This window comes from Saccoglossus kowalevskii, chromosome 7, assembly GCF_978046115.1.
Source record: "Saccoglossus kowalevskii chromosome 7, keSacKowa6.1, whole genome shotgun sequence".
In the NCBI taxonomy this organism is placed as follows: Eukaryota; Metazoa; Hemichordata; class Enteropneusta; family Harrimaniidae; genus Saccoglossus; species Saccoglossus kowalevskii.
The window spans coordinates 18,649,082-18,669,616 of record NC_140647.1 but is presented as its reverse complement, the minus strand read 5'-3'; the positions used below and the strand labels follow the sequence as shown (position 1 = coordinate 18,669,616).

General features: G+C 34.0%; 2 protein-coding genes across 2 annotated transcripts; one reads left to right on the top strand and one right to left on the bottom strand.

The window, feature by feature from the left end:
• Positions 1-2,185: 2,185 nt before the first annotated feature.
• LOC100369508 (cyclin-dependent kinase 5) lies at positions 2,186-7,793 on the bottom strand. Its single transcript, XM_002732761.4, has 8 exons — positions 7,712-7,793; positions 6,307-6,395; positions 5,745-5,930; positions 4,859-4,954; positions 4,405-4,576; positions 3,686-3,816; positions 3,176-3,256; positions 2,186-2,367 (listed from the first exon to the last, which is right to left on the bottom strand). The coding sequence occupies exons 1-8, from the start codon at positions 7,746-7,748 to the stop codon at positions 2,272-2,274; spliced, it is 888 nt and encodes a 295-aa protein (XP_002732807.1). The 5' UTR covers positions 7,749-7,793; the 3' UTR covers positions 2,186-2,271.
• Positions 7,794-8,207: 414 nt separating this feature from the next.
• On the top strand, positions 8,208-19,906 carry LOC100370699 (protein disulfide-isomerase A4-like). The gene is made up of 10 exons (XM_085501222.1): positions 8,208-8,366; positions 10,602-10,731; positions 11,118-11,323; positions 11,717-11,855; positions 12,344-12,549; positions 14,004-14,165; positions 14,842-14,990; positions 15,607-15,763; positions 16,297-16,533; positions 18,839-19,906. The coding sequence occupies exons 1-10, from the start codon at positions 8,264-8,266 to the stop codon at positions 19,252-19,254; spliced, it is 1,905 nt and encodes a 634-aa protein (XP_085357348.1). The 5' UTR covers positions 8,208-8,263; the 3' UTR covers positions 19,255-19,906.
• Positions 19,907-20,535: the final 629 nt, after the last annotated feature.

The following is a 20,535-nucleotide window of genomic DNA, read 5'->3' as shown; positions in this document are numbered from 1 at the left end:
GCTAATAGTAGTTTGACACCTGTATATTTTTTTATCTGGGTTTTTGGGCAGAAAACCATAAAATATAAACCATAATGCAAAATCGAAAAAAAATATGATAATATTTTTAATGGTAGCCGATGGCAACCTACCTTAAATGATCTCTCTTCTTCAAAGAAGTACAAAATGATATATTGCTATGAATTTGGTGGATTGTTGACTAAAAGTAGAAGTTTGACCAATATCAGGGGTCAATAATTGCAATAAGCACTTTACTAAGCTTAAAGAGTGTGTCTCAATGAATCATATTTTTCAAAAAGTGCTTAAGTTCAATGAATGGTGCAACACTTCATTTTACTTCTTTCGTCCAACAAACTACTAACTCTGAATTAAAGCTGATTTTTTAAATAAATTTGTTATAATAATTCAACATTCAAATCACCATTAACTATCTACAACAAATCAAAGAAAGCTAAGAAAAAATGTTCATGTGCTGAAGGTATTGAAGGCATGGAGTACAAATAAAGAATACTGTATTTACTATATATTTACAGTTAGCACATTAGCTTCTATGAGAGCAAAAACACATTTGAAAATATAACTACAAGCAATGATATTTTAGTCATATACCGGTATCTTGTCAGACAAATTGTTTAGGAAATTATGCAAATAAAGTAATTATTATGCACAGATTTCAACCAAAATCAGGTATGTGGATTATCTCATAGCATCAATGTACCAAGTTTCATAAAAATCTGTTGAATGTTACTTGAGAAACAAATGCTTAATATTTGCTAATTAATAAGGAAATTAGGTAATAAATATGCATGGATTTTAATCAAAAACCAATTCGGTTTGCGCATTATTTAAAAGCACCTATGTATCAATTTGTTTAATGAGTTGAAAATTGTAAAATTTGTTAATTAATATGCAAATTAAGTGATTAATATGCATGGTTTAAACAAAAACATATTCAGGTCAGTGCAATATCCCAGGGCATCAATGTACACAGTTTCAATAAAAGCTAAAAATTGGTTCTTGAGATATCAGTGGAAAAGACACACACACACACACTAAACTCCAAAGAATCCCATTGTGTGCTTTGCACATGGGAGTCGAAAACTTCAACATAATTTGGTATAAATCCAGCGTGAACATGAACCACTGTGTTTAGATTTCCAGAAATAATTTCTTTTACAGTCTGTATATATATGCAATATTTACATCAATTCATACATTTGATGGTAGTTTGATACTTAGATATATTCAACTTTTGGCGAAATGAATGTTCAATCAAGTGTCATGGACCTTATGACCTTGCACAAGAATGTATTTTAGTTGTATTGTAAACACTGCATAGAACCCATATCAATTAAGACTCTTTGCTTTCAGTAAGGTGTGAAAACAATACTTTTAATTTTAAAATTCCAGTCACTTGCATATCAAACACCATTTATTCAGATTTACATTACGTTTTCAATCTTTATTCAGGATACAATGTGCTTCCAATAATTATATACATTAAATTACAAAACACAAATTTTCACATATAAAAATTATTAAACACAAAATTAAATCAAATAAAAATCATAATAAACTTGTATAAAACATATTTCTGAAAATGGAATCAAATATTAGCGCACATTATTAATTTAAACACATTATACTTGTGCCAGATTGGCTGACGACATCTGGAATATTAAACACAGGAGGGCGCTACCATCACTTCCTCATATACATGTATTGTACAAATGTTTATGATTGTTTCGACTCGTCTTTATTGTCAACTCATCTTTCAAACCTCACATCAGTTATCACGATTTTAAAATATATTAATATATTAGCCCAGTATCACATGATACACTAGTTGAGAACGGAGCATTATTCATAAATAAGTTAAAAGCGGTTGATACAAAAATAATACATAAAAGCATAAGTTCAACATGAGTCAATCATGTACCAATCTCAAGACTCCCCAGTAAATATGAATCTGCTCAACAAATGTACTTGCACATCAGATCAGTTCCAGTACAGAATCAGAACATAAATCTGCCCATAAAAATAAGTTATTCTATCTATTTACTTTACTACCAATCAACAACACAAAAGATAACAAATATAAAACAGGAAATGTGATCGATCATAAAAAAATCATAAGAAAATATTGATAATCATAAATAGAATAAAATTATATTATTTCTTTGGAATTCATTCTATATGTACACAAATGAAGTGCAAATAAAATATAGAGAATAATGATGGCAGTGGTCTGTATTCTCACTTGTATGAGAATTAGTTTTTGATCGCTGGATTCAGATCAGCAAAATAAATATGTTGGAGAGACTCTTCAGCAGACATTCTTAGTACAGGATTGCAAACCAATAGACGCTGAGTGAAAATAAACATTATTATGAAAGTTACTACATATGAATTTTACTACTTTGAAAAGTCAAGTTGTCATAGGAACCTTTCAAAAACAGACACCTGTTGATAAAAAATGCATATTGAATTTTGAAACAGTCCAGAATCTTTGTGGCATTTCCCTTACTACCGGTATATGGAACACCACTGTCTATGTATGATCCTGGTAATTTATCATTTTTATTCAGATATATCCAATTGCCACACACTCTATGCACTCTATTGGGAATTAAATACGAATAACCCGGTATTGCTTATGTGTTAATAGCTGCTGAGATTTTGTTGATAGTGTGAAAGCCACGTGATTTGTTCCATTCACTGATGGTATCACATCTACTTTTTCAAATACAGTAGTTACGTAGGTGGATGCAATGGCAGTAGAAAATGGAACACTAATTGGCAGCTAAACAAGCTGTCTTCCTCTCAACAGGATCTTGGTGACAATTTGTAAATACCATCACTTGGTCAGTTTTAAATGCTATTGGCTAGGATAAATTAAATTGTAATAATGCAATTTCTTGCATTTATGTTGACAGAATTTTCATTTAAACAATTAAATTAGGGGGTTAAATAAATTAGCCAAATGTGATAAAATAATACTATGACTGTGGCATTGGTAAAATATTAAAGAAATTATGTTGTTTATGTGTAATACAGGTGGCATAGTATTGAGTTAGTGCGTAACTGGTGGCTATTTTGTGCAAGAATGTGCAAAAACTTAGGAAAAACAAATACAACTAAACTACATAAGAATTCTGATATAGAAACAACCTACCTGTAACAGGTCTCTTCCTTTCACTGATAGTTTTGGCACTACTGACACAAGGGGAGTAGTGACTTGGTAAATAGGATATGGCTGCAAAGAAAACACTGCGTGAGTACTAAACATCATCATCATCTGCTCTGTTAATCGTATATATCAAAGAATCCCTGTCAAACATGATTATTAATATAATTTTTTAAAACCATAATGGCTTCGAAATTATACATAAAGTCTTACCCCACAAAAACTTTTATACTGACATTAGTAAGATTATTTTATCAAAGGACCCAGTACTTTTTTTAAATACAAATTTCATTAATTTTTGTTTTTTCATCTATGTGATAAGAAGAAGATTATTTGCATGAATTTTCGACCACTGCCTATTACAGTTTACGACAGAAAGGTTGAAATATATATTGTGATCCAAGAGATGTTATTTTCAGCCAACAAATAGATTACAGGATATGTGCTACAATACATTACACTGTTTACAATATATGACACATATACAGATATAATTACCCTGTATTCAGGCAGCTTAGTGATACCAGGCCAGGTATCTTCTATAGGAGTCCCTAGTAGTTTAAATATTCTCTTAAGTTGATCATCCACATCATTTCCTGGAAATAATGGCCTACCAGCATTGGCTAACTCTACAATGAAATTACATTTTATCCATGAATTACATCATGATGGTATGCAAATGATATGTGACGACGAGATGATCACAAATGTACATTTCTGGAAATACTAATGCAAATGAGTGAAAGAATTATTTAGTTTCTATCTCAGGCTCATAATACTGGTATCCTTGTATATTCGCAAAGCAAGTATTACGTGCATACTTGAATATGGCAACAATCGTTTTCATTGTCGTTTATCCAATCAAACCTTTCAAGCGTTCACAGCATTGTGAGGCTATTGGTAGGAAATATATTTGACTAATGAGATCTGCAGTGCATATCATCGCACATAGATGTTGAAGTCGCTCCTTGATTACTGTAAAATACTTTATTTTAGCTGGAATTAATTTTCGCTGAAAACACTTTTGGGTGTTTTGTATGGAATTTATTTTCACTGAATCATGCCTTCAGCGAAAATTAATTCCAAGCGAAAATGAAGTATTTGACAGTGTATCTATTAAAAATATAATTCTAGTCATCAAATTATAGATACCAAAAATGACCATTACTGATACCCGGTACAATACAGAGTGATACTCCAAGGATTTATTCGTTTACCTGCAAATATACAGCCAGCCGACCACATATCGATAGATGTGGTGTAAAGTTTAGCACCAAATAAGACATCTGGTGGTCTGTACCATAAAGTGACTACCTCAGCGGAGTAACACCTCACAGGTATTCCAAACGCTCTGGCTAAACCAAAGTCGGCAAGTTTTAACTCACCATTCTTAAAAATAAAAACAAGATGACATCAGTTAGGAAAATACAATTTTGTGATTGAAAAGAATAGGTATCTAGATTGTAAAAAACTTTTAATTTCAAATCAATGTGTATTGGTTTTTGTTTATGTTAACTCTGATATGGTAATCTTGCAAGTTGTGAAGTGTCAACAATTTATGGTATGGAATAGCACAATCAAATATCATCACATGTAAGGCAGAAAATCTATGTTATGATCATATTTACTTTCATACTGTAAGATATGCAAATCAATGAATCAGCTGCTTACCTTATTTATAAGTAAATTTTGTGGCTTCAAATCTCTGTGAAGGACGTTATGGCTGTGACAAAATTCTAGCCCCCTCAGTAATTGGTACATAAATGACTGAAATCATAAGAGAAGAGTACAAATAATAGTAAATTGTTTTAAACTACAGCAACCTCTGATTTCAAACAACATACAAATCAAAAAGCATTAACTAATCTGGTGCATTAATATTGTGATTTGTTCTCAGAAACGCACTGTATTTTTTTGGCAGTACCAAGCTACTAGGTGTGATGGAGTCGCTAATATGTATTCTGCAACAGTACACTTAACAATACTTCAAATGCATAAAATTAAATAACCTTTCCTAATACAATTATAATTATATTTATGTTGTTACAGCAAAAAATATACACTCTTAAAATTAGTCTACCGGTAAACAAAATGAGGACGACTAATTTGTCTAAAATAATAAATAAACTTGCCACATATTAGCAAATATTACCAGTCAAATAGTACAATGTTTATTAGGCATACATTTTTTTTTAATCTCATTCGCTAGGTTTTAAACTCAGTTCAATAATGAAGCAATAACCACAAGTTCAATGCTAACAGACATGTGCAATTAGGTAAAAATTTTAACTTATTAAGGGTATCACCTTGTGAGTGGGTGAAAGAAAAACGAGGCATGATAACAGCATAACGAACACAAATTGGGTAACATAGTCCATGGGCATGTCTAAATAGAATGTATGCAAACAACTAATCTGCAGCCCGCAACAGCAGCTCTTTACAAGCATGTTGTACCATAAAAGATTATTATATAAAGTTACCATACAAATATAACTTCACAAGAATAACTTAGTTTTCAATTAGCACTGAAGTTCACGTATTGAAAATCACCAGTTACCTTGACAACATCTGGATCAATTTCTCCATTGCAACTGTCAAAGTATTTTTTCAAGTCTTGGTCACAATATTCAAATACTAATGTTAATTTTCTATCACTGTGAAGAACGTCATGTAATCTCACTATGTTTTTGTGTTTTAATTCTTTCAGAAGACAGATTTCTCTCAGAGCTGAACTTGGAACTCCCTGTAAAAAAAAAAAAATAACAAAAAAAAATTTTTTAATTTAATACATCATTATATATTTGGACCCTCTATTATATTCCACCTGGAAATAACTGACAATATTGGAATTTCTTCTTAATGACAAGAAATACAACTATTGGTAGATTCTATCTGCGTTTTGTTTAAATTATTGATTTATTAGGCCAGAGAAAAAATCGTGTCAATAGTCAAGTGATTTTTTGACAGAAATAAAATTACAGTTGACAGGTTCCAGCAAGTTTGATGAACAGGGAATTTTTCTTTGTCTGACCTTAGAAGAAGAACTTATGAAAACCCTTAGTGAACAATATCACAGTTTAAATCCAGTAAAGGTAAATTAATGAGCCAACTTCTCTTACCTCGTCATCATCATCCAAACGTACTCTTTTCAATGCAACTATTTCCTGAGTCTCCTTATTCTTTGCCTTGAACACTGTTCCATATGTTCCTAGTGTCATGTAAAAACAACGTAGATTCAGTCAAAGGACTAGATATATAAAACTAAGGATACTTGACTAAGTATAGGAGCAGTAGCTGAAAGTTTGCTGTGCATGTCTGTTTGGTCTATGACATGATTTATTTCTGAGAGTGACGCTGTATGTACGTTTAAAAACTGGCCGAGACTGTCTAGTTGACTGAATTTTGTTTATCTTCTTTGACTCGTCAGAATTTGGCAAGTTTGCCTGTGGTGACATATGGTGAAAGAAAGTTTAATAATAATACTGTATAATGTCTTACAAAGTAGGAAATGTGTTTTCATTGTGGTCTCTGGAAACTGCTGCTAAAAAGGCTTTTTATTTGTAATTTTTACAGTTTTTTTTTTCAAAAATCTAATTGACAGCCAACCAACAAAGTTCACATACTGCTGATTAATACTAAAACGAATAATTGTAGACAGATTTTGACACAATATATTGAGCACTACTGCTATATGCGTTCATCAGTGCACATATCTCGCGAGTAGCACTTTACCTTTAATAAGAAACTAATCATGATTTATTTATTCATAAACACTGGATATGAGATAAAAAAGGGTGAAATTTCTCCTTATTCATTGTTTTTTGTGCAATTTAGGACAAACTGCTATTCCTCGATTTGGTTCAGTGACCAAAAATTCTTTTGTTACTGTTGGTTTTATACACACACTCCCCACCGCCATCACCAAACAAAAATGAGACTGCAAAAGCTTTGAAGTCAGGAAGCAGGATCTTCCTTGACATTTTAATGCCTGCTGTCAGTAATATTAACTTTTACTTTATTTCTGTTATCACAAATTTTACCTTTTTTTTCATTATTTTAGTAATCTTACATTATTTAGTATTTTAGTGATTGTATTTTGTTATTTAGCATATTGTTTTCTTGTAACATGTGACCATATCCTTTCCCTCCGGGGATTGTGTAAGAGTCAATAGGTAAATAAAAAAAATAATTAATTAATTAATGAGTGTCGGTGTCGACGAGTCAAACGCTGAGAATGAGATAATGGATCGTGCAACATTTTGGAGTTCACCAATTGCGCTACAACAAGCATCGCCACTGTTTGACACTAGTAACGACAAGAGACCTGGTGTCAGAGTAAGTAAACTGTGGCGGCTCGTTTAGAAGCCGATGATGGCGGGGTGATGCCGGTTTGATTATTTTTAACAATAAACATTTCACATATTCCCCAAATCATTGACAATAACCGTTCATCACCAATAAATATTCATGCGCATCTTATGTTACTATCTCCATGTGAAAAGGAAATATGGACACTATACTAACCTTCGCCAATTTTCTCCAATTTCTCATACTTCTGCATCTCTGAAATGGAGAAAATGGTTACTTCCGGTCTAGGAATTCTGGGAAATGCTGTGTACTTATCGACACTAAACACTATTGCTTAATCGTTCTTTAATGCCAAGATACGTGTATTTTTGACATTTATTTTGTATATGAATAAAAAGATATAGTTTACAAATGTCAAATTCGCAAGTTGTTGATGTAAACACTCGGACGCGTGTCTTCAGTTCATAGGTTGAAGGTTATTAGCAGACGACATGGCAAGTTGTGATTGGCTGAAAGAAAAAAATCCTCCGCTGACGAATAAGAAGTTTGTTGCAAGTAATTTCAAAAAAATATTAAACATCTTGAGAACTTTAATATAATATAATGTTTTATTAGAAATCTAAAAAGTTGAGAATAGTGCATTATTTGTTTAATGTTTACATAAAACTAATTAAGAACTATTTTATTTGGCCGTGTTATATTACTAGGGAATCCCCGGGTGTGGTAAGGCTCTACTGGAGGTGTGCAATCCGAACATTGGTTGTCAACATGAAGGCATTAAAAATATCTGCTGTTATCTTCGGGTGTATTCTCTTGTTTGCAAATGTCAACACGACTGATGAAGAAGGAGGCGAGACGGCGGAGATACCTGGTGAGTAGGGATATGTTGTCAAGTTAGCAACATTAAACCTTGCACCATTAGCAGTTGTGCCTGTGTGACAATAATTCCCGACTGTGTCGCCTTCCCATGATATATCACTGGTCGTCCCGGGACCCCGATAGGGCGTGTACTATATTTGTTTAAAACTTGATATACTTTTCCGTATGCATTAACTGGATTGTTCTGCGATTGTGGAATTAAAAGAAACAAAAAACAAACTTTCATTTTGTCCAAAAGTTGTACAAAAAATAGGAAAAGTTTACGCCCGGGTGTAAAGCAAAGACGGAAGCAGCTCCAAGTGTGGTTTGATCAGTTAAAATGATTTCCCCGCTTACTTGTTAAGCTAGTAGTACTTTGGCTATTTTTAGTTATACTACAGGTATTAAAAGTGAAAATTCACTAGTACCGGTACTGTACTAGTAGCTATTTTAAATTGAGACATATTTTAATTAATAATTGATAATTTCGTTATGCAGATCGTGATAAGCTACAAACATTGATCCATTTATACCAACTTGAATATTTAAATGTTTTCTAAGTTAATCCATGGTTAATCTATGTATTAGTAATATGTTTTGATATGTAAATCCACACTTTGTATATTGAAAGCATGTTACAGCAGGCAAGTTTTCAACTTTGACCTCTCATAGGACACTAGTTCAAATACTATTGGTTGTTCACAAAAAACAATTCATTTATGTCATCAGTGAGCTGATGCCTATTTGGGCACTACTAAGTTATATTATGTCTAGTTATTTTCAATAAGCAAATTAGCCTTCTGGGTTAATATGACCTGCTACCTCACAGTAATATAAATGTACCAGTAGTTGCTATGATATTGTATTGAATAATGTAAAATGAATGACAGTAGTTGCTATGATATTGTATTGAATAATGTAAAATGAATGACTGCCAACGATTTATGATTTACATTCTGCATGACTAGCCTGTTTTTGTTTTTCATTTTTTATGTATGTAACAAATACTGTAAATAACTTGAAGATCAAACAGGTTTATTGATGTGAATAGATGTGATGGCTAAAATGCAGTGAAGCACTGCATGTACAGCACATTTGCATACTATTACTAATTGAATTGTTCGTTTGAATTAATTTGAATACTGTAATTGATGTACCGTAGCCCATGTGGTTCTCTCTGAATGGTTGTTTGGTACAATATTCAAGTATGCGCAATTTAATCCCATTAAATTTCACTCCAATTAGTTTTAAGATTAACAACGTGGTACATGCTGAGTGGCTAACTGGTTAGATGATTTATTACATTTTCATTATTGCAGCATATTTACCCATATTGCTAACTTATTGCATTTATGTATGTCAGGGTGCCATGTGAATTCTACTAAAAATGTTATAATAATTTTCCACGTGCCTTATAATTTTTAGTATATAGTAAAGCCAAAAAAATCTTTAAACACTGGTATTCAAGACGATGCTGATAGCTTGTTCTTGTTCTTGTTCTTGTTCCAGCAAATGATTACTTTATCACACTAATGAAAACCTTCAGAAGGTTTCTGTATGGTAAGGGACATAAATACAAAGAAATACAGATACAGATCTCTGGCTCGGCAAACTCAAATCCTATCTCGGGTAGAACACCAATAGGATATTAGCCCTATATGCATGCCATGTCGCAGTCTTAAATGAGGGGGGCGAAGAAACTTGTCTCAATTTATACACAAATGTGTCACTTTAGGGGGGGGTCCTTGCTTAAAGATCTAGAAATACTACAATTTAACTTTAAGCTTTAACAATAGAAAGATGGTCAACACACAATTTGGTAGTCCTAAATGTGAGAATATGATTTCTGTAACCAAATGCTTGGACTGTTGGACTTGCACTAAATTTGCGAATACAACATGTTAGGAAAAATTCACTGTCCTCAGCTTATTGCCCAATAGAAAAACACAGAACATTATCAGCTGTAACATACTTTTCTGTTTGTTGAAGCATTGTTAGCAGCCATGTGTAGAGCATATGGTCTGAGAAACGCATGTTCACCGTTAAAATAATGTTTGTGCTTTAGTATAAAGTACATAATGTCTCTGTAATTAGCTGCATTACATGAAAGATGGCTTATCAACAAACATTCACAATCGGATTAAAATGTCTACCCCAAGTTGTTACATTATGAGGTGGTCGAGCAAAAAACCAGATCTAGAGATGCTAGTACCTCCTAGATTAATAGAAAGTTTTATTTCATTTTCAGATGAAGAGGAATTAGAATCCCTTGAACCTGATGTTCAAGAAGAAAACGATGTTTTGGTTTTAACACAGAAGAATTTTGATGATGTTGTACCAGACAAGGATATTATATTGGTAGAATTTTATGCCCCATGGTTAGTACTAGATATAGCATTACTTTGGGCTGAAATGCATCAACTTCATGTTAGATATTTCTCCAAGTTTTATATTTCCACTCAAATTAGTTTTTATTATGACATATAACCTAAAGACCTGTTGTCCAAGATTGTGGCCATCACTAATGTTTGGCTTGATTTTGTTGACCATCTATGTTGATATGCAACATCTTTGGAGAGTAATTAATTCACCATACTTGTGGAGTAACATACAAATGTTGAAAATTCAAAAAACAAACATGGAAACCTTTTTATAACAATCTCCTGGAACTATTTAAATTGTTATATGCTGGTTTACAATTTAAAAAAAAAAAATTCCTTTTTTAATTTTTATTTGACTATTTACGGATTTGCATCGTTGTTAGGTGTGGACATTGCAAGCAGCTAGCACCTCATTATGAGAAAGCGGCTAAAAGACTGAAAGAGAATGATCCTCCTGTTCTCTTAGCAAAGGTTGATGCCACCGAAGAGTCAGAACTTGGTACTAGATATGATGTTTCTGGATATCCAACTCTGAAAGTATTCCGTAAAGGAGAAGCCTTCAACTATGAAGGACCCAGAGAAGAAGAAGGTAGTTGGGTTTTTTTTATCTGTAATCTCTCAAAGGAATGGGAGATGCTTATGAGCATGTTACACATAGCAATGTATTATGCAAGAGAAACTCAAGTTGTGAAGTTGAGTGTGTTATTGAGCATGTAGCAATGCATCTTGGGAGAGAAATTTGTATTTTAACGTAAACATAAGATGAAAACTCAACATTAAATTTAGAATAATATTAGGATTCATATCAATAAAATATATTGGGACTTTTTTCAGCCTTTGACAGCAATCAAACTTTCTAGATATGAAGAACATGTTGTAATTTCACCAATCATTCTAAGATATACAGAACATGTACAGATATGAATATAAGTAGACTTTAGATATGATAGCAAAAATGATTTGTGAAATGTGATTTGCCTAGGTATTGTAAAGTATATGAAAGAACAAGCGGATCCAAACTGGAAACCTCCACCAGAGGCAGTAATAACATTGACCGAGGCAAACTTTGATGAAATTGTTAATGAAGCAGAACTTATCTTAGTTGAATTTTATGCACCATGGTGAGTGAAATATTTTAGCTTTATTATGGACATCGATGTCTTTGAATTGCACTTTTGCTTATAAATTGCATTGTTGCTGAATTCTTAATTTATGCAATGGGGATGGTTGGTCAATAAAAAAAACCTTCTTTGATTTTTTGCGTAAAGAAAAGTTGACTCGCAATGCACTAAACATATGCGTAATAATTAGTAGTTATTGCGTTTGTGAGATTCCCAGAGCCCATGGTACAAGGGAGTCTTCTACTGAGTGTTATGGTGAGCTTTGTGCAAGGTATATCGTCTTGCCTAGTAACATTAATTATATTTTGTTTTATCAATTAATTGTTGTACTTTTGTATGTGCCATGTTAGTAAAATTATGTTTGGGTAATGCACGACGTAGAAAATTTGTCTTTGCAATGCGAGTCACTAAAACAACCAGTAAATATTATGCATGTATCACAATCCTTTTGGGAAAATGAGCATTCACTATTGTTGTTTCCATCTCAGGTGTGGACATTGTAAACGACTTGCCCCAGGATACGAGGGTGCTGCTAAATGGTTGAAAGGGTACGATCCTCCCATACCTCTAGCCAAAGTGGATGCTACTGCTGAGACCGCATTAGGAACTAGGTTTGGCGTTACTGGGTATCCAACTTTGAAGTTATTCCGTAAAGGAAAGGAATATGAATATACAGGACCAAGAGATGAAAGTGGTGAGTACTCTGATCTTTGATTTTATGTAGGAGTACAATTTTCAATAAGACAATCTGTGAGCTAATCACAGAGTAGTATGTGGTAAAATATTGTTAAATAATCTTTTTGAATGTGCTAATTTATTCTTTAAAAATACTTCATGCTTTGACTTTGATAAATATGAAAATCAATATTCGTCAGTAAGACTTGTAATAAGGTTACGGGTATACTTGGTTATAGGGGTTGGAGGGGTATACTTGGGGTTGGAGGGGTATACTTGGTTATAGGGGTTACAGGTATACTTGGGGTTGGAGGGGTATACTTGGTTATAGGGGTTACAGGTATACTTGGGGTTGGAGGGGTATACTTGGTTATAGGGGTTACAGGTATACTTGGGGTTGGAGGGGTATACTTGAGGTTGTAGGGTTTACAGGTATACTTGGGGTTGGAGGAGTATACTTGGTTATAGGGGTTACAGGTATACTTGGGGTTGGAGGGGTATACTTGAGGTTGTAGGGTTTACAGGTATACTTGGGGTTGGAGGGGTATACTTGGTTATAGGGGTTACAGGTATACTTGGGGTTGGAGGGGTATACTTGGTTATAGGGGTTACAGGTATACTTGGGTTGGAGGGGTATACTTGAGGTTGTAGGGTTTACAGGTATACTTGGGGTTGGAGGAGTATACTTGGTTATAGGGGTTACAGGTATACTTGAGGTTGGAGGGGTATACTTGAGGTTGTAGGGTTTACAGGTATACTTGGGGTTGGAGGGGTATACTTGAGGTTGTAGGGTTTACAGGTATACTTGGGGTTGGAGGGGTATACTTGAGGTTGTAGGGTTTACAGGTATACTTGGCGGTATAATGTTACGGCTATTCTTGAGGTTGTAGGTTTGTGGGATGTACCGGGTCAACTATCCAATCAAAATATGAGAAGGTATGCAAGTTTGGTAAATTGATTTCTTGGTACACCATCAACAATTATTGATTTATTATGAATAAAAATCCTGCATTACACTTGCCAATTTGGCCGCAGCAGTATGCTCTTCCTGATTATGACACTTATTTGGAATATTCTGGGGCAAAACATGCATGTATTAGGTAGACCTCTCTCAGATTTGTTCATTTTGTAATGATATCTTCAATTCTCGAATTTTGATGAATATTTTTGTCATTTTTGGTAAAAAGTTATATTTTTCGAATTCTTGTTGAAAACAGCAAGTCCGATTGCTTTGATACTATACATATTGTTCATTTTATAATGATATCTTCAGTTATTTAATTGAAATGTGCATTTCTAACAGCTAAGAGGCTGTTTGTTTTTTATGAAACTCTAATTTTGGTTGGAAGTTTGGATTTCAATAATTTATGAAAATCACCCTCATAAGTGCCTGGGTAATCTATTTATAGACCATAGTATTTTTTAAAAATAGCGATCATTTTATTACATAAACATTTTTTGCTTTTCTCTCAGGTATTATAAGTTACATGCAGAAACAAGCTGGTGATAGTTCAATTATGATAGATGACAAGAAAGCATTGAAGCTTTTGATAAGTAATAAGGAGTCTGATATCAGTGTTGTAGGCTTCTTTGAAAGTAAAGATGATGAACTTTATCAAACATACCTGGATACAGGTAAGATTGTACAATTTTATTTTTATTTAAAAAACAATTATGATATACAAGGAAACCTTTTTTTGATAAAGAATTTGTAGTTCTTGTCAGTAAACATTTGTTAATTCGTTATCTTGTTCTTAGTATCTCCACTGTCGAATTTGTCGATGTGCAAATCAATGTTTTACTTTTTCCACTTCTTCTTGACAACTGCAAGACTTGTTGCTTTGATACTTGGTGTATATGTACCTTGGGCAGACCTCTCTCAGATTTGTTCTTTTTGTTATATCTTCAATTCTCTAATTTTGATGAATATCTTTTGATAAAAAGTTATATTTTCAACTTCTTGTTAAAAAACACATTCTGATTGCTTTGATATTATACATGTAGGTACCTCAGGTAGGGCAGCTCAAGTCAATGTTAATATGTTTGTGGAGATATAAAAATAAGTCAGTGGAGATATTTTGAACAGAATATGTGTGAAACAAAACAGACAAATTCAAAGATCTAACAAGTTTTATTTCTTGTTAATGAGGAGAAATATGGAAGTGGATTAAATCTAGTTGAAGAAAATAACAAATATTGTACAGAATTTGTTGGTCCAACAAATTATTAATCATTAATTAATATTTTGGGAAAATTTTTCTCAGTCTGATGTGCAAGATATGTTTTTAATAAAACGTGTTTTTTTTTTCAGGTAACAGTCTTCGAGATGACTTTGACTTTATGCACACGTTTGATAAAGAGTCTAGAGATTACTACAAAGCGAAGCCAGGAAATATTGTAATGTTTGTACCTGAGAGATTTCAAAGCAAATATGAGGAAAAACGCTACGTCTGGGATAAGGTAAGACTGTTATAACATTGTAGTTCAGGTCATTGACTGAAGTGTAAATTCTGTCATCTGAGGGCAATTTCAATCGTATGTTCTTGTTTAATATTGGCAAAAATGCATTGTACAATAGATTTGATCAGTGTTAGTCAGACTGTTGACTTTGTATCCTAAAGTACATGTTTCTTGATAAATTATATTAAAATGTGGTAAACGTGCAAGGTTGGTTGCCCCTAAGATACTAATTTGCTTTTGAATGTAAAATGGCCTTTTTGTTTGACTTTGTTTATGTTCCCATATCCGAAATATTCTGACCAAACTGCTACAAAGTATGGTGAATTTTCAACATACAGGCTGCTCTCTGATTGGTTAGACTGTTGGGTTTTGGGTAGCCAACCAAGTACAATCTTGTTAGTAGCTTAGCATAGACTTCAGAAAGGGCAGGTACTCAGGAAGGCAATTGCCACAACAGGCAACACAACCAAATGTTCTTGGATTTGGATGCATATGTTTGCTGTTCTTGTAGGACAACTGCAAATCTGGGTTAGAAGAACAAATTTGAATAAAACAATACCATATTTAGTAGGAAATGGGTCCCAGGCTTTAAATATATGGCTCATTTTACACACAGTCCACTGCAACAACAGAGGAATTGAAGGAATTCTACAAAGAACATCAGACCCCACTAGTTGGAGAGCGAACTGCAGATAATCAGGAAAAAAGATACAGCAAGAAACCATTGGTGGTTGTCTATTATACTGTGGACTTCAGTTTTGACCACAGAGTTGGTAAGTGCAGTAAACATATACTGTGTGTACATGAATTGAGCATCCACACATGTAGCAGCACCTATTAAAGTACCTATCTAAACATGACGCTACTTCCTCTGGCCATCCCTCAAAAAGGCCATCTTATTAAAATTTGATATACACACCAATTTTTATATAAATACATTTTCATAATTATTCTCGTTTGTTTATGACTATTTTTTGGTTTTACTTGCTGTTATTAGTTTTCTTTTATATCGTATCCCGGCTGTCTTAACTAGATAATAAACAAAATTAACAAAAATTAAAGAATAACAAAATACAAATTAAAGTAATTTGATCCTATGTCTACCTCGGATTTTAATCAGATTGTCAAAAAGGATGCTTATTGCACATAGACTGAAATAGATTCACATCAATCCAAAAAATACAGGGAATCTGAAATATTGGGAAAGAATTAGTACAATGCTTTGGTAATCAACTACATGCAAATATAAGAAAATTGTTTTAAAAATGACATTAATATTCATATGTTCATCTGTTTTGATCATTAGCAACACAAATATGGAGAGATAAAATAGTTGAGGTTGCCAAGGACTTTCCAAGTCTCACTTTTGCCATCGCAAATGAGGAAGATTTCGAAAAAGAGCTTCAGGAATTGGAATTAGCTGATAGTGGTGCAGAAATGAATGCTGGCATCTTTGCTGAGGATGGAACAAAATACAAGATGGAGGCAGATGACGATGAATTCGATGAGGAATTCAGAGAGTTTGTTGAGAATTTTGTGGCTGGTAAGTAAACTTCATTGAATCATGTTTCCTAATATTAGCAGGAATAGTTTGTCTTGATAATCAGGATATAAAAGATTAATTATAAATCACCACTATCCAAATTATTTTTTATGATGTTGTAGCTTTACATTATCGCATGATAAATTCATTTCAACAAAAGCCCCCAAATTTGTTTAATTCTGATGATGATTTATAACAATAATAATGAATCTCCCACATCATTTGGAGAAGGGATAATGTGTTCTGCTTGTTCTCTCACATCTTGCTATAGACTCTACTCTTCATCCAATATGGCACTGTGGTGGAATTTATTATTGTTTGAATAACAGGGCAAGGACTGTCATGTGCAGTCGCAATCAAATCCAATATTTCAATAACAATACCTCGGACCAATTTAATATACGTGCAGTCATAGCATGATAGAATTGACCACTGGTAGTTAGTGCATCATAGATCTTGTATTTCAGTCACACATAGAAAATGTCAATGCGCTCAGAAGTAACTTTCCAGATGGAAATGAACAAATTATGGGGGTTTGGTTAAACAATCTGTAAAAGTATGGGAAAATGATTGGTATTGCTGAGTCGCACACAATCTTGTTTGTATGTTAATACATTGACCACAAGCATGCCCAGTTTGGCAGTTATCTTCAGATTAGATGGCTGCACATGGTACTGATTGATCAGTGTTTAAATAATAGCACTGTATAATAATATACCTTTGATATGGCTTATGTGACCCAAGGTTGTGCCGCAGAAGTGTGCGTAAGCTGTACGACCAAGGTCAGCAAAAACCTTATCCGGTCCATAAAGGTTTTATTTATACACATCTTAAGTGTAATCACAACTATACCATGGTGTGGCCTCAAGCACACAATGTAATTTAGAATGACGTGTTCTGTTTTGAATGATGAAATCCAGGCGTAATACGGGTAACTATTGCCCCGATGTGAGGATGATGTGTTCTGTTTTGAATGATGAAATCCAGGCGTGATACGGGTAACTATTGCCCCGATGTGAGGATGATGTGTTCTGTTTTGAATGATGAAATCCAGGCATGATACGGGTAACTATTGCCCCAATGTGAGGATGTGTTCTGTTTTGAATGATGAAATCCAGGCGTGATACAGGAAACTATTGCCCCGATGTGAGGATGATGTGTCCTGTTTTGAATGATGAAATCCAGGTATTGATACGGGTAACTATTGCCCCGATGTGAGGATGATGTGTTCTGTTTTGAATGATGAAATCCAGGTGTGATACAGGAAACTATTACCCCGATGTGAGGATGATGTGTTCTGTTTTGAATGATGAAATCCAGGCATTGATACGGGTAACTATTGCCCCGATGTGAGAATGACGTGTTCTGTTTTGAATGATGAAATCCAGGCATTGATACGGGTAACTATTGCCCCGATGTGAGAATGATGTGTTCTGTTTTGAATGATGAAATCCAGGTATTGATACGGGTAACTATTGCCCCGATGTGAGGATGATGTGTTCTGTTTTGAATGATGAAATCCAGGTGTGATACAGGAAACTATTGCCCCGATGTGAGGATGATGTGTTCTGTTTTGAATGATGAAATCCAGGCATTGATACGGGTAACTATTGCCTCGATGTGAGAATGACGTGTTCTGTTTTGAATGATGAAATCCAGGCATTGATACGGGTAACTATTGCCCCGATGTGAGAATGATGTGTTCTGTTTTGAATGATGAAATCCAGGTATTGATACGGGTAACTATTGCCCCGATGTGAGAATGATGTTTTCTGTTTTGAATGATGAAATCCAGGCGTGATACAGGAAACTTTTGCCCCGATGTGAGGATGATGTGTTCTGTTTTGAATGATGAAATCCAGGCGTGATACAGGAAACTTTTGCCCCGATGTGAGGACGTGTTCTGTTTTGAATGATGAAATCCAGGCGTGATACAGGAAACTTTTGCCCCGATGTGAGGATGATGTTTTCTGTTTTGAATGATGAAATCCAGGCGTGATACAGGAAACTTTTGCCCCGATGTGAGGATGATGTGTTCTGTTTTGAATGATGAAATCCAGGCGTGATACGGGAAACTATTGCCTCCATGTAAGGGTGCACTATCCATAGCGCTACGAGGCTGGGCAATAAGATGTATATGATAATAATCAGACAATATTTAGTGTTTACATATTCAAATCAAAATTGCCTTATGTGTCTTTTATTTCACACTGTTTAGATAGGGTCTATCAGAGTTACTGTAATTTGTTGATTATGTTTTGCAGTTTGGTAATTGTATCATGGTCATATTCATATTTTTTTTAAGGTAAACTGAAACCAGTAATCAAATCACAACCTGTCCCGAAGAAAAACGATGGACCAGTGACAATAGTGGTCGGCAAGACATTCAACAAGATTGTACTTGATAAGAAGAAAGACGTTTTGATTGAACTATATGCACCATGGTGTGGCCATTGTAAAAATCTAGAACCTATCTACAAAAAGTTGGGTAAAAAATACAAGAAGGAAAAGAATCTGGTTATAGCAAAGATGGATGCCACGGCCAATGATGTGCCTCCAAACTACAGCGCCAGTGGCTTCCCAACGATCTATTTCGCACCAGCAAATTCTAAAGATTCACCGCTTAAATTTGATAATACACGTGACCTGGCTGGGTTCACTTCATTTTTGGAGGAAAAATCCACAGTTTTGAAAAAATCGAGAGTCAAGGAAGAGCTATAACCTGCTGTTCAATAGAATAGCTCATTACTCTTCATTCCTCTTTTGTAGCTTCATTTTATTATTTCCAAGTCTTCATAGTTTTTCATGAGCCATAACACCATATTTGCTTGCACCTTAATAAGTCCCTGATAAAAACATCTTGTGTCCAAATTAATTTTGTTAAAGCGCGGTGGTGGTCACATGTGCGACATTTGTGTTGATAAACATTGATTTACCCACAATCCAATAGGCTCTTCAAATGGAAATCACAAGTATGAGGTTTAACCTGGGTGCGACTTGCACTGATTTACCACTGAATCCTTCGATATCTTCCAATCACCTAAAAATTAGTTAATTAAAGCTTGGGAATGTCGCAACAGTCAAAGTCGCTATCTTTGTTTATATGAGACCCATATATCTTGTGCAGGCGTGGCGCGACAACTACCGCCCTTTAACTTTCAAGATGTGCTTCTAATGGAATAAATATGGTATTGATTGCATGTGCCTGTATTGGTGATGTGTTTACCATAATACTGGTAGATCAAATACAGTATGTGCACATCAACTGAAGATTCCATCTAGATGATATATATGACTGTGTTGAAGTTGCACTTCTAGACTATCCTTCCTGTGAAGTTAATGCTTCCAAAAGTATGAACAAACCTATCAGCAGCTGTCCATGCCTAGATCATTTTTTGTTGCTCCATGATTCAATTCCACTATTTTAAGGAAGCAGTTTTAATTTTAAACCATTTTTATTCTGGATATCGTAAGCACATTTTTTGGGGATTGTAGAACTCAAATTATCAGGTTATATCGGCTTGCCAATCATGTATTCAAAAAAAAACATTATTGTGTAATGCAATGCTATAATCTGTTCTGGTAGTTAAAATCTGAAGTACAATTTTAATATGTACAGTGGTTGTCATTTTCATAATTAAAATTCAGCATGTCTGTTCAGTTATACACTAAGAAATGCACCTTGGTGGGAAGGGCTTCTGAACGTGCAGTGAAGATCTGTGTTTAGAATAATTTTTTCTTCACGTCAAATCTGAAAAAAATAACCTATGCACATATTTTATCATGTTGTAATATTCATATGAGCTGTTTGATGCAAGTGATTTCTGTGTTTACCATTTGACATTATGCATTTTGTAGGATGGTGTGAAGCAGTTTATTCACAAGCTGTCATATTCATGGTTCCAAGAATGTTTTGTCAAAAAGTAGTCCAAAACTTATTCATTTTTCATTAATAAATGTCTAAACAAGCACTAGGGTAAATCATGTTCAACTCATTGTGTA